The sequence below is a fragment of the Stenella coeruleoalba genome (genome assembly GCF_951394435.1).
Source record: "Stenella coeruleoalba genome assembly, chromosome: X".
Classification (NCBI taxonomy): Eukaryota; Metazoa; Chordata; class Mammalia; order Artiodactyla; family Delphinidae; genus Stenella; species Stenella coeruleoalba.
The window spans coordinates 34,359,810-34,375,616 of NC_137152.1; the positions used below are offsets into that span (position 1 = coordinate 34,359,810).

At 40.2% G+C, this 15,807-nt stretch overlaps 1 protein-coding gene across 1 annotated transcript in view; it reads right to left on the minus strand.

The window, feature by feature from the left end:
• EFHC2 (EF-hand domain containing 2) overlaps positions 1–15,807 on the minus strand; it is a 193,819-nt gene that overhangs the window by 30,950 nt on the left and 147,062 nt on the right. Inside the window, 2 exon segments of the mRNA XM_079909606.1 lie at positions 823–979; positions 982–1,016. Coding sequence (XP_079765732.1) covers positions 823–979; positions 982–1,016 — 192 coding nt within the window.

A 15,807-nucleotide genomic window follows, 5' to 3' on the forward strand; every position in this document is an offset into this window, starting at 1 on the left:
AGGGTGTATTATGGATTAGGAAAAAAACTATTCACAACTAAAATAAACTATGGGACCTTCAACGATATTTAGGGTATGTAGGTAGCCACTTGGGGTGCAGACTTCAGGTTTGGGGATGAAGGAAGGGGTCATGGGGGAAAGAGATGGTAGTGGTCTGTAGTAATAAAATCAGAGGCTAGAGTTTGATCTAAGGTTTTCTAATTCCAGTTGAGTATTCCGTCCCCCCCACTATATCAGTCTGTGGATAAGATGAACACCAAAACATATTAAGATGGAGCTCCAGTTGTTTGTAACAGTGACTTAATAAAGCTCAATGCAAACACGATAAATGTATTCGAAATAGATTATGCTGAGCTTCATTATCTTCAAGGAGAAATAATTTCAAAGAAATTCTATAGAAAGTATACTTGCAAATCCCCTGTTCTGTGTATTATAAAAGTCACACTTATAAATCCCACTTATCACTAAAATAATGTAAAGAGACGACATCTCAGAATTAAACCTTCTAACATTGATTTACTATGTTTCAATTGAAAACCTCTAGAAACCAATTAAAAGAAAATGCAAAGGGGCAATCCTATTCTTTTGAAGATACAGGGCCTCCCCTATTCCATCAACAAGCAAAGCTCACCATCCATCACTATGAAATATCTGTACCCAGATAATCTCCAAAAATGATTTAAGGTGGCTTTGCTACATGGTGGAGTATGAGAAGACATGTCAATTTTCTTTTTGCCCTTTTTGATAAAATACAAATTCCTTCATTAGTCAGGTTCACAGAAACGTAAATGATTTATTAGAATCAATAAAATAAAAGCTTACTTTTCCCGATCTTGGTATACACAGGTAGCAATGAGTCTTTCAAAATTCTCAAAAGTATTTTTCTTGAGCTGTTCATGGGCCTGTGCAATTAGGACATTCGTATCTGGACGGGGATCCTCAGGCACCTGGTAGTGACGTGTAATGGTTATAACTTCTTAGTCTGTGAGTTTCCCGACAGACGCATCATTATTTCTCTGTAAAGAAAATGGAAAAACACTCAAGAAATTATATCTAAGACTATTTTACCTTTCTTTCTATTAAAAATATCCAAATCCCACTTTACAAGACTTTACCAACTGCCCAGAGACAGGTTATTATTTTTCTTTAATTTAATTTCTCTACCTATGAGCAACAGGAAGGCACTCGTGCTAGAATGGAAAACAATAAGCACAACAGCTTATAAATAAAATGGCACTTTGCCCAGAGTCAAACTTCTACCACATAACAGCCTACAACCAGGAAGTAAATTCTTAAAGTCCTCGAATGGTCAAAAATCCTGTGACTAAATACGTGATTTCATTCAATACCTATTAACCTTACTGTATACAAAATAGTAACAGACTTGGGGTTCTGTTTTCCCAGGGTATAAAGCTTATAAATCAGTAAGTTAGAAAGGTGTTTTGGAGATGGGGAAAGCGATTATGCACATTTCTGTAGTAAAAAGTAAAAACTGACACACCCTACCAGTGAGAGAAAAAAGTGAAAAGTGAAAAGAACTGTGTAAAGGTACAGTTGTCTGAGTCTTTAGAAGGCAAATGGCACTGATATCATTTGGCAGAGCAAACAAACAAACAGACAACAACAAAAAAACAAATGACAGCAACACATTCACAATGAGGCCTCAAAGCTTAACAAATTGGCTGACATGTTTTCAATATATTCCCTATATGAAAGCCATAACCCATGCAACAGGCATTAGAAAGAATTACATCAAAATGGTTAAAATGCAAACTGTTATGGTGGTTAAATGAATCAGCTTCCACCATCTAGAAAATCTACTTACTGGGAAAAAATTCAGTTCCCAAGAATCCCAAATAAATGAGGGAATACAAGATTTGTTCTTCTGTTATAGACTGGTCTTTTGGAATAATATGGTTTTTAGTTCTTTTAAATGTTTCTTGTCATTTTCACTATCATTTAAGAGATCTATAGGTTCATCTGGTCAAGAATTTCCTTAGATAGAGTGTAGGAAAGCCCACAGCTATGATGTTGACCTACCTGAAGGAACTGTATTTCACCTACATCCACTTATTAGGGTCTCTGGGGTTTTTGTTTTGTTTTGCTTTGCTTTTGTTTTTTTAACGGGAAATGGAGGCCAAATTCAACCAAGAGGACCCCACCATTGCAGCAAGTCAGTTTGGATTAGACAATCAATCAGTAACATTGGCCGGGGGCTCACTATCTGGAAAACACTGTAGTCACTTTGGCATCTGAACTTTTCAGAGTCTATAATCTATTTGGGCTGTCCAGGCATCTAGATGAGCTCCCTAGCTACTAACTGGGAGGGCCACTTGAATGAACTGAGTAATAATAATAACCCTCACCACTTGTTGAGTTCTTGCTATGTGCCAGGTCCTGTGCTGCTGGGTCCTTTTGGCATGGATCATCTCATCTGGCCCAGAAGGTAGATACTAGTATTAGCCCCATGTTACAGATGAGAACACTGAGGCAGAGAAATGTGAAGTAATATGTCCAATGTCACGAAGTCAGAATGCAAACCCCTGCAGTCTGGCTCCAGAGCCCATGCTCCTGCATACTATTCTGTCCCTCTTCTGTTGGGACGCAGAAGAAAGAGTGACCACATGGAGTGGGGCTCATTCAGGGAAAGCTGAAGACAGTGGCTTTTGAGCTGATTTTTTAACAGACCTCTCTATTCCCTTTTCCATCCATGACCTGTGCTTTGAGGGCTATCACTAACCCGCATAAATAAGTAAGAGAAAGCAATTTCAGAAACCCTGAGTCACCAACCATCTCTGACAGAGAGCCAAGTGACCACGGAGGAACCACTCCAAGGGAAGCCCCTGGCTCATTTACAACACTGGTCATGGAATAATCAGTCATGACACATGCACAGAATTGAACACTACGCAACCATGAAAAGTAGGCTGTTGACTGGTATTAATTGGTATGAAAGACATCCATGCTATGTTGATAAATGTAGTATGATCCCAATGAAACTAAAGATACCGGTACATATTGACATATATATGCACAGAAAAAAAGACTGGAAGGATCCATACCAAAACATCTATAGCATCCCTGATTGCTGAGCTTTCTTTATATATAGGTATAAAAATGATTTTATACCTATATATAAAATGTCTGCTTTTTCTGAATTTTTATAATTATCAAATATTACTTTTTTTTTTTTTTTTTGCAGTACGTGGGCCTCTCACTGTTATGGCTTCTCCTGTTGCAGAGCACAGGCTCCGGACGCGCAGGCTCAGCGGCCATGGCTCACAGGCCTAGCTGCTCCATGGCATGTGGGATCTTCCCGGACTGGGGCACGAACCCGTGTCCCCTGCATTGGCAGGCAGACTCTCAACCACTGCGCCACCAGGGAAGCCCCAAATATTACTTTTATCGTCAGAAAAATACCCATTTGAAATCTTTTTCTTTTTGAGGATAGAAAATGGCATGAAGAAGAAGTTGGCACACTCCCAAGGAGAGGGAAAAGAGCGTCTGCAGCAATAACTAGAAACTTACCACGTACCTTTAACTAAACCTGCTCTAGCCCCACCAGGTCATAAAAGTTTATTTTCCTCTAGAGGGGTGGGATAGGGAGGGTGGGAGGAAGACGCAAGAGGGAGGACGTATGGGGATATATGTATATGCATAGCTGATTCATTTTGTTATAAAGCAGAAACTAACACACCATTGTAAAGCAATTATACTCCAATAAAGATGTTTAAAAAAAAAGTTTATTTTCCTTTTCATTGGATAAACTGAAATTATCCTGACCTCACTGCAGTGAAAATTTATATCTGCTGTGTTCTGCATGCCTGGGTTTTAAACACCTCAGTATTCCACTGCTTTCCATGTCTTTTCTTTTTAAATTTTATTATTTTTTAACAACTTTATTGGAGTATAATTGCTTTACAATGGTGTGTTAGTTTCTGCTTTATAACAAAGTGAATCAGCTATACATATACATATATCCCCATATCTCCTCCCTCTTGCGTCTCCCTCCCACTCTCCCTATCCTACCCCTCTAGGTGGTCACAAAGCACGGAGCTGATCTCCCTGTACAATGCGATGCGGCTGCTTCCCACTGGCTGTCTATTTTACATTTGACAGTATATATGTATGTCCATGCTACTCTCTCACTTCGTGCCAGCTTACCCTTCCCCCTCCCCATGTACTCAAGTCCATTCTCTACATCTGTGTCTTTATTCCTGTCCTGCCCCTAGGTTCTTCAGAACCATTTTTTTTTCTTTAGACTCCATATATATGTGTTAGCATACGGTATTGGTTTTTCTCTTTCTGACTTACTTCACTCTGTATGACAGTCTCTAGGTCCATCCACCTCACTACAAATAACTCAATTTCGTTTCTTTTTTATGGCTGAGTAATATTCCATTGTATATATGTGCTACATCTTCTTTAACCATTCAGCTGTCGATGGACACTTAGGTTGCTTCCACGTCCTGGCTATTGTAAATAGAGCTGCAATGAACATTGCTGTACATGACTCTTTTTGAATTATGGTTTTCTCAGGGTATATGCCCAGTAGTGGGATTGCTGGGTCATATGGTAGTTCTATTTGTAGTTTTTTAAGGAAGCTCCATGCTGTTCTCCATGGTGGCTGTATCAATTTACATTCCCACCAACAGTGCAAGATGGCTCCCTTTTCTCCACACCTTCTCCAGCATTTATTGTTTCTAGAGTTTTTGATGGCCATTCTGACCAGTATGAGGTGATACCTCATTGAAGCTTTGATTTGCATTTCTCTAATGATTAGTGATGTTGAGCATCCTTTCATGTGTTTGTTGGCAATCTGTATATCTTCTTTGAAGAAATGTCTATTTAGGTCTTTGGGCCATTTTTGGACTGGGTTGTTTGTTTTTTTGATATTGAGCTGCATGAGCTGCTTGTATATTTTGGAGATTAATCCTTTGTCAGTCGCTTCATTTGCAAATATTTTCTCCCATTCTGAGGGTTGTCTTTTTGTCTTGTTTATGGTTTCCTTTGCTGTGCAAAAGCTGTTAAGTTTCATTAGGTCCCATTTGTTTATTTTTGTTTTTATTTCCATTTCTATAGGAGGTGGGTCAAAAAGGATCTTGCTGTGATGTATGTCATAGAGTGTTCTGCCTATATTTTCCTCTAGGAGTTTTAGAGTGTCTGGCATTACATTTAGGTCTTTAATCCATTTTGAGTTTATATTTGTGTATGGTGTTAGGGAGTGTTCTAATTAATTTCATTCTTTTACATGTAGCTGTCCAGTTTTCCCAGCACCACTTATTGAAGAGGCTGTCTTTTCTCCATTGTATATTCTTGAATCCTTTAGCAAAGATAAGGTGACCATATGTGTGTGGGTTCATCTCTAGGCTTTCTATCTTGCTCCACTGATCTATATTTCTGTTTTAGTGCCAGTACCATACTGCCTTAATTACTGTAGCTTTGTAGTATAGTCTGAAGTCAGGGAGCCTGATTCCTCCAGCTCCATTTTTCACTCTCAAGATTGCTTTGGCTACTCAGGGTCTTTTGCGTTTCCATACAAATTGTGAAATTTTTTGTTCTAGTTCTGTGAAAAATGCCAGTGGTAGTTTGATAGGGATTGCTCTGAATCTGTAGATTGCTTTGGGTAGTAGAGTCATTTTCAGAATGTTGATTCTTCCAATCCAAGAACATGGTATATCTTTCCATCTGTCTGTATCATCTTTAATTTCTTTCATCAGTGTCTTATAGTTTTCTGCATACAGGTCTTTTGTCTCCTTAGGTAGGTTTATTCCTAGGTATTTTATTCTTTTTGTTGCAATGGTAAATGGGAGTGTTTCCTTAATTTCTCTTTCAGATTTTTCATCATTAGTGTATAGGAATGCAAGAGATTTTTGTGCATTAATTTTATATCCTGCTACTTTACCAAATTCATTGATTAGCTCTAGTAGTTTTCTGGTAGCATCTTTGGGATACTCTAGGTATAGCATCATGTCATCTGCAAACAGTGACTGTTTACATCTTCTTTTCCAATTTGGATTCCTCTTATTTCTTTGTCTCCTCTGATTGCTGTGGCTAAAACTTCCAAAACTATGTTGAATAATAGTGGTGAGAGTGGGCAACCTTGTCTTGTTCCTGATCTTAGTGGAAATGGTTTCAGTTTTTCACCATTGAGAATGATGTTGGCTGTGGGTTTGTCATATATGGCCTTTATTATGTTGAGGTAAGTTCCCTCTATGCCTACTTTCTGCAGGGTTTTTATCATAAATGAGTGTTGAATTTTCTTGAAAGCTTTTTCTGCATCTATTGAGATGATCATATGGTTTTTCTCATTCAATTTGTTAATATGGTTTATCACATTGATTGATTTGCATATACTGAAGAATCCTTGCATTCCTGGGATAAATCCCACTTGATCGTGGTGTATGATCCTTTTACTGTGCTGTTGGATTCTGTTTGCTAGTATTTTGTTGAGGATTTTTGCATCTATGTTCATCAGTGATATTGGTAGGTAGTTTTCTTTTTTTGTGAAATCTTTGCCTGGCTTTGGTATAACAGTGATGGTGGCCTCGTAGAATGAGTTTGGGAGTGTTCCTGCCTCTGCTATACTTTGGAAGAGTTTGAGAAAGATAGGTGATAGCTCTTCACTAAATGTTTGATAGAATTCACCTGTGAATCCAGCTGGTCCTGGGTTTTTGTTTGTTGGAAGATTTTTAATCAGTCTCAATTTCAGTGCTTGTGATTGGTCTGTTTATATTTTCTATTTCTTCCTGGTTCAGTCTCAGGAGGTTGTGTTTTTCTAAGAATTTGTCCATTTCTTCCATGTAGTCCATTTTATTGGCATATACTTGCTTGTAGTTATCTCTCATGATCCTTTGTATTTCTGCAGCGTCAGTTGTTACTTTTATTTCATTTCTAATTCTATGGATTTGAGTCTTCTCCCTTTTTTTCTTGATGAGTCTGGCTAATGGTTTATCAATTTTGTTTATCTTCTCAAAGAACCAGCTTTTAGTTTCATTGATCTTAGCTATTGTTTCCTTCATTTCTCTTTCATTTATTTCTGATCTGATCTTTATGATTTCTTTTCTTCTGCTAAGTTTGGGGGTTTTTTGTTCTTCTTTCTCTAATTGCTTTAGCTGTAAGGTTAGGTTGTTTATTTGAGATGTTTCTTGTTTCTTGAGGTAGGATTGTATGGCTATAGACTTCCCTCTTACAACTGCTTTTGCTGCATCCCATAGGTTTTGGGTCGTCTTGTTTTCATTGTCATTTGTTTCTGGGTATTTTTGATTTCCTCTTTGATTTCTTCAGTGATCTCTTGGTTATTTAGTAGTGTTTTGTTTAGCCTCCATGTGTTTGTATTTTTACAGATTTTTTCCTGTAATTGATATCTAGTCTCATAGCATTGAGGTCAGAAAAGATACTTGATACGATTTCAATTTTCGTAAATTTACCAAGGCTTGGTTTCTGACCCAAGAGATGATCTATCCTGGAGAATGTTCCATGAGCACTTGAGAAGAAAATGTATTCTGTTGTCTTGGATGGAATGTCCTATCAATATCAATTAAGTCCATCTTGTTTAATGTATCATTTAAAGCTTGTGTTTCCTTATTTATTTTCATTTTGGATGATTTGTCCATTGGTGAAAGTGGGGTGTTAAAGTCCCCTTCTATGATTTTGTTACTGTTGATTTCCCCTTTTATGGCTGTTAGCATTTGCTGTAAGTATTGAGGTGCTCCTATGTTGGGTGCATAAATATTTACAATTGTCATATCTTCTTCTTGGATTGATCCCTTGATCATTACGTAGTATCCTTCTTTGTCTCTTGTAATAGTCTTTGTTTTAATGTCTATTTTGTCTGATATGAGAATTGCTACTCTAGCTTTCTTTTGATTTCCATTTGCATGGAATATCTTTTTCCATCCCTTCACTTTCAGTCTATATGTGTCCCTCGGCCTGAAGTGGGTCTCTTGTAGACAACATATATACGGGTCTTGTTTATTTATTTATTTATTTTTGCGGTACGCGGGCCTCTCACTGTTGTGGCCTTGACTGTTGCGGAGCACAGGCTCCGGATGCACAGGCTCAGTGGCCATGGCTCACGGGCCTAGCCGCTCTGTGGCATGTGTGATCTTCCTGGACCAGGGCACGAACCCGTGTCCCCTGCATCGGCAGGTGGACTCTCAACCACTGCGCCACCAGGGATGCCGCGGGTCTTGTTTTTGTATCCATTCAGCCAGTCTGTGTCTTTTGGTTGGAGAATTTAATCCATTTACATTTAAGGTAGTTACTGATATGTGTGTTCCTATTACCATTTTCTTAATTGTTCTGGGTTTGTTATTGTAGGTCTTTTCCTTCTCTTGTGTTTCCTGCCTAGAGAAGTTCCTTTAGCATTTGTTGTAAAGCTGGTTTGGTGGTTCTGAATTCTCTTAGCTTTTGCTTGTCTGTAAAGGTTTTAATTTCTCCATTGAATCTGAATGAGGTCCTTGCTGGGTAGACCAGTCTTGGTTGTAGGTTTTTCTCTTTCATCACTTTAAATATGTCCTGCCACTCCCTTCTGGCTTGCAGAGTGTCTGCTGAAAGATCAGCTGTTAACCTTATGGGGATTCCCTTGTATGTTATTTGTTCCTTTTACCTTGCTGATTTTAATATTTTTTCTTTGTATTTAATTTTTGACAGTTTGATTAATATGTGTCTTGGTGTGTTTCTCCTTGGATTTATCCTGTATGGGACTCTGTGTTTCCTGGACTTGATTAACTATTTCCATTCCCATATTAGGGAAGTTTTCAACTGTAATCTCTTCAAATATTTTCTCAGTCCCTGTCTTTTTCTCTCCTTCTTCTGGGACACCTATAATTTGAATGTTGGTGTGTTTAATGTTGTCCGAGAGGTCTCTGAGATGGTCCTCAATTCTTTTCATTCTTTTTTCTTTATTCTGCTGCGCAGTAGTTATTTCCACTATTTTATCTTCCAGGTCACTTATCTGTTCTTCTGTCTCAGTTATTCTGCTATTGATTCCTTCTAGAGAATTTTTAATTTCATTTATTTTGTTGTTCATCATTGTTTGCTCTTTAGTTCTTCTAGGTCCTTGTTAAATGTTTCTTGTATTTTCTCTATTCTATTTCCAATATTTTGCATCATCTTTACTATCATTACTCTGAATTCTTTTTCAGGTAGACTGCCTATTTCTTCTTCATGTGTTTGGTCTGGTGGGTTTTTACCTTGCTCCTTCATCTGCTGTGTGTTTTCCTGTCTTCTCCTTTTGCTTAACTTACTGTGTTTGGGGTCTCCTTTTCTCAGGCTGCAGGTTCATAGTTCCCATTGTTTTTGGTGTCTGCCCCCAGTGGGTAAAGTTGATTCAGTGGGTTGTGTAGGCTTCCTGGTGGAGGGGACTGGTGCCTGAGTTCTGGTGGGTGAGGCTGTATCTTGTCTTTCTGGTGGGCAGGACTGTGTCTGTTGGTGTGTTTTGGGGTGTCTGTGAACTTATTATGGTTTTAGGCAGCCTCTCTGCTAATGGGCAGGGTTGTGTCCCTGTCTTGCTAGTTGTTTGGCATAGGGTGTTCAGCACTGTAGCTTGCTGGACGTTGAGTGGAGCTGGGTCATAGCATTGAGATGGAGATCTCTGAGAGAGCTTTCGCCGTTTGATATTACATGGGGCCGGGAGGTCTTTGGTGGGCCAGTGTCCTGAACTCGGCTCTTACCCCCTCAGAGGCTCAGGCCTGATGCCTGGCTGGAGCACCAAGGCTCTGTCAGCCACCAGCTCAGAAGAAAAAGGAGGGAATAAAAAAAGAAAGAAAGAAAGTAAAATAAAATAATTAAACAATTAAAACGTTAAAAATTATTAAAAATGAAAAATTATAAAAGTAATAAAAAAAAGAAAGAAAGAGAGAGCAATCAAACCAAAACACAAGTCCAGCAATGATAAAAAGAGCTGAAAAGTATACTTAAAAAAAAAACAGTGGGGGGTGGGGGTCACGGTGTGATGAATTGGGCGATCGGGATTGACATGTATACACTGATGTGCATAAAATGGATGACTAATAAGAACCTGCTGTATAAAAAATAAATTAAAAAAATAATACATTATGGATAGATAAGTATAAGCAAAATAGCTTTAATCTTGGGATTATATTATAACCTGTCATCACACAGCATTTTGTTAAGGCACAAGACTTCTAAGAAGTGTTAGTAGAGATAAATAATACCAGAGACTCAACCTTGTTAAGCAGCATTTGTTTCTACATCAAATGACAGGACAGACTTATGTCATCTTCCTTGTCAAATGCTGTATTTACTTTTACAATGTTCCAACTTCGTTACTGAAAGATCCTGTACCCATTTTCTTCTTGGGGAATGAATATCCATAAAATAATAATTTGTTTAAGTGTTAGAAGTGTTATAAATAATAAAGTAATTTCAATGATCTGTAAAAAAACTCCAAAAAAAGCAAAAAAACCGATAGAACCCTAGGACAAATGGTAAAAGCAAAGGTATACAGACAAAATCACACAAAGAAGCATACACACACATACTCACAAAGGAGAAAAAGGAAAAAAATATATATATACATATTTAAAAAAAGGAAGAGAGCAACCAAATCAGTAAACAAATCTACCAATGATAATAAGCTCTAAATACTAAACTAAGATAAACATAAAACCAGAAACAAATTAGATGCAGAAAGCAAACCCCAAGTCTACAGTTGATCCCAAAGTCTACTGCCTCAATTTTGGGATGATTCATTGTCTATTCAGGTAGTCCAGAGATGCAGGGTACATCAAGTTGATTGTGTAGATTTAATCTGCTGCTCCTGAGGCTGCTGGGAGAAATTTCCCTTTCTCTTCTTTGTTCGCACAGCTCCTGGGGTTCAGCTTTGGATTTGGCCCCGCCTCTGCTTGTAGATCGCCTGAGGGCATCTGCTCCCCACTCAGACAGGACAGGGTTAAAGAAGCAGCTGATTAGGGGGCTCTGGCTCACTCAGGCTGGGGGGAAGGAGGGGTGTGGAGTGCGGGGCAAGCCTGCGGCAGCAGAGGTCAGCATGACGTTGCACCAGCCTGAGGCGTGCCGTGTGTTCTCCCGGGGAAGTTGTCCCTGGATCCCGGGACCCTGGCAGTGGCAGGCCGCACAGGCTCCCGGGAGGGGAGTTGCAGAGAGTGACCTGTGCTTGCACACAGGCTTCTTGGTGGCCGCAGCAGCAGCCTTAGCGTCTCATGCCCGTCTCTGGGGTTCATGCTGATAGCTGCAGCTCGCGCCTGTCTCTGGAGCTCATTTAGGCAGTGCTCTGAATCCCCTCTCGTCGCGCACCCTGAAACAATAGTCTCTTGCCTCTTAGGCAGGTCCAGACTTTTTCCCAGACTCCCTCCTGGCTAGCTGTGGCGACTAGCGCCCTTCAGGCTGTGTTCACGCCGCCAACCCCAGTCCTCTCCCTGGGATCCGACCAAAACCTGAGCCTCAGCTCCCAGCCCCGCCCGCCCCGGCGGGTGAGCAGACAAGCCTCTCGGGCTGATAAGTACTGGTCAGCACCGATCCTCTGTGCGGGAATCTCTCTGCTTTGCCCTCCGCACCCCTGTTGCTGCGCTCTCTACCATGGCTCCGAAGCTTCCCCCTTCCACCACCCACAGTCTCCACCCGTGAAGGGGTTTCCTAGTGTGTGGAAACCTTTCCTCTTTCACAGCTTCCTCCCACTGGTGCGGGTCCCGTCCCTATTCTTTTGTCTCTGTTTTTTCTTTTTTCTTTTGCCCTACCCAGGTACGTGGGGAGTTTCTTGCCTGTTGGGAAGTCTGAGGTCTTCTGCCAGTATTCAGTAGGTGTTCTGTAGGAGTTGTTCCACATGTAGATGTGTTTCTGATGTCTTTGTAGGGAGGAAGGTGATCTCCACGTCTTACTCCTCCGCCATCTTGAAGCTATCTCGCTTTCCATGTCTTTATGTGAGGATTCCAAACAAGCTGCCCCACACTTAAAGCCACCCTCAGTCGTGCAGGACACCAGGGGCCCCTGAGTGGCGGCCAGGGTGGCTGCTGCACCCACACGAGCCAGGTCCTGGCACCGGCGATCCCAGTCAGGCAGTGCAAGCCTCGCCCTACTAAACCCTTTGCCCTGTGTTTGCCGCGTGTCCCTTCTTTAGGACCCACCTCACCCTGTCAAACTTTAATGGGCTTCACCAAGAATGAGGAATCTTTTCAAAAGTAGCACATTCTGTTTCTTTTTATTGTGGTGAAATACACAGAACACAAAATCTGCCACTAGTGGCATTTAGTGCATTCATAATGTCATGCAACCACACCTCTATTTGTTCCAAAATATTTCTATCACCCCAAAGAAGCAATCACTCCAGTTTCTTCCTTCCCCCAGCCCTCTCCCTACCTGGCCACCACTAATCTGCTTTCTATCTCTGCAGACTACCTATCTGGATATTTCATATAAATGGAGTTATGCAGTATGGTCTTTTGTGTCTGGCTTTTCTCGCTTAGCATAATGTATTCATGTTCATACATGTTGCAGCAGGTATCAGTACTTCCTTCCTTTTTATGGCTGAATAATTGTCCGTTGTTCGAATGTACCACATTTTGCTTATCTCTTCATGCATCAGTGGACATCTGGGGTTGTTTCCCCCTTTTGGGTACTGTGAATAGTGCTGCTATGAACATTCATGTACAAGTTTTTGCTTGAACACCTGTTTTCAATTCTTTAGGTGTATACCTAGGAGTAGAATCACTGGGTCATATAGTAATTTTATGTTTAACTTATTGAGGACCCACCAAAATGTTTTCTGCATACTCCATTTTTGCTAGCAGCAGTCACAAAAACAAAGGTCCAACTTCCATCACACATAGCCCTTTCTCACTTAAACCTTCAGAGTGAACCTCAAATACGATCTGAGAGCAAAGTCTCATCTTGGTACTTCCTGCCCCATCATTTAAGGAAAATAAAAACGCACTTTAAAAAGTAGCCATAATTTTAGTGATCTGGTATTCTGTGATTACTATTGTTCATCTTAAAGACTCAAATGGCAGTCACCTTTGCCTTTACTCAACATTGTACTATGCTTCTGGCACTAATATTTTATACAGATCATTACAGTAATATTTAATTAATCTTATAAGGGATGCTGCCATGATTTTCTCTCCATTTTTTTAATTAAAGCCATAAGACTAAAAGAAAAGCCAAACTGCTCTAAGGTATTGAGGTAACTATGCAGAATTCTGAAACATGAAATGCTAAACAGTTTTACAAGACATAATTCCATTAAAGTCACCCAGTCAAGTAATGGTGAATCAAAACTTCATTTTTTTTTTTCGGTACACGGGCCTCTCACTGTTGTGGCCTCTCCCGTTGTGGCGCACAGGCTCCGGACGCGCAGGGTCTGCGGCCATGGCTCACGGGCCCAGCCGCTCTGCAGCACGTGGGATCTTCCCAGACCGGGGCACGAACCTGTGTCCCCTGCATCGGCAGGCGGACTCTCAACCACTGCACCACCAGGGAAGCCCCAAAACTTCATTTTAAAGGTCTGAATCTCGGAGTATTTTCTTACATATCGAATTGTTAAAGTGTAAGCAATGTCTTTCAAACAAACTAAAAAAACTAGTTTCAATGTAAACAAGGGCTCAAGAGTCTAAGCCTTGGGCCCTAAGGCTTACAAGAAAATCTGGTTGAGCCTAAATTAAACCAAGCAGCAATTTTAATGACAGTTAGATAGCACCCTATCATCTCCTTCAATTTGATATTCAACAAATAAAATGTGTTTCACTTTGTCTAATCAGAAGCCAGGCACACCTGCTCACATCTTACATTCCCTCAGGTTTTCTGTTACTTGTGGGCCTAAGCTGCCCATACAGAGTAGAACACCCTGCCTTCCCATAACTTACGTCCTAGCCTGGCATAGTGCTGGACTAGTGTGTTGCCAGACCGCAGAGAGTAGTAGGGACAGCTGGTAGAATATGTGTCAGAGGAAGGAGAAATGGAAAGATAGATCAAATGGAGCCAGTACAAATGTCTTACCAGATTTTGCTACCAGCCTAACTATAGCTCAAAACCATTTACAGAGCTCTTCAATCTCACTGGAGAACAAAGCCGTTACATATGGCCATGTTGGCTGGGTACTGCCCACCTCCAGGGAGAACATTTATAGACTTATGGTATAAATTGTGTCCCCTGGAGTCGTGTGACATGGTGGCCTCGCCAGAGAAGCCAAGGGACTCCGGAGAAAAAAGAAAAAAAGAGGTCACCACAGACTATAAGAAAATCATCTACCCCAACCTGGGTCACAGCCTGTTTGCAATTGGGAGGCAGTGTGGTTTAGTGGGGAAAATGGGAGCTTCCAAATTACACAGACCTGGATTAAAATTGCAGCCCCACAAATTCGCTAATAAATGGGAACTTTGGCAAATTTTTAACTTTTCTGAGGCTCTGTTCCTTATCTGTGAAATTGGACAAGACCACCTGCTTCACAGAATTTTATGTTACCGAAGGAGCCAGGATGATCCTGTGAAAACGTTAAGTCAGATCATATCATGCCTCTGTTTAAAAGCCTCTGAGGGCTTACCATCTCTCCTGAAGTTGCACCCAAAAGCCTCATGATGGCCTACCAGGCCCGACATGATGCGGCCCCTCTTCTACTCTCTCTCTCAGACCTTGTCCCCTCTCTTTCTCTCTGCACTCACCATACTGCACTCCTTGCTCTTCCTCAAACAAGGCAGGCACATCTGTTTGGGTGTCATCTTCTCCATGAGGCCTTCTCTAACTATCCTTTTCAAAAGTGTGACCCCTCCCCCTATAAGCCTGGCGTTCCCTAACCCCTTCTCTGCTCTCTTTTCCTCAGTGGCATTCATCATACGCCAACCTAGTATATCATTTATTTTCTTATTCTGTATATCATCTTTATTCCCCTGCCAGAACGTAAGCTCCACAGAGGGCAGGGTTATTTGTCTGTTTTGTTCATTGCTGAATCCCCAACACATTCAATAGTCCCTGACACATAGTAAGCACTCTGTAATAAATAGTTTTCTGAATAAATGAAAAATGAGGGTTAAGTTTGCAAGGTATGAAAAGCATTTAGCTTTCTATAGTGCCTGGAACTGTATGAATGCTCAATAAACAATAGCAATTTTTATTCTCATCATCCCCAAATGAGGACAGTTTCATGTTGTATTAAACTGGATGAGTTATCTCCTTTAAGCAAGTTTATCTTGGAAAAATGTGAAATGTCTTTGATGAGTGAAATCATGGAATTTATCACAGAATGTAAATGGAAGATGGCACACTTGTTTTAAATAGTCAAATTCAGGATTTAAGTCTGAAGTGATAAAGTAATAAGCTCCAGGTGTGCCTTCCTTTATATAATGGATAGATTTGAGACACTGCACAAATGCTTAACTCTTAGAATTCAAATTAGATGCCCCCTTTCACTCTCTATTACATATAAAGATACTCTATCTTCATTTTGGTCATTTTTAATTGGCATTGGCACCTAATACCTTAGCTTTAAATTCCTCTAATATCTGTCAAGTTGTTAACGACAAGCAAGCACACTGAACTCTGAAAATAAGTTCTTCAGAAACGAAAGAATCTTTTGACAGTATAATAATTACTGCCAAATTTCTCTGCTTTGTAAATTGATTTTCTGATGTATTTTCTCAAAGAGAAGTACATCTGCATTGAAAATCATTGGGCTTGTTTTCTTATTCCAAATAAATGTAAGCAGCTTCTAGTTTTCTATTACTGCTCTAATCTTCATTTCACATCAAATACTATGGCTTTTCCTGTTTTGACATGTAGTGGAATGTACATGGTAATTTTGATTTATTTAGTTTGAAATCCAGTATGTCTTGGTGC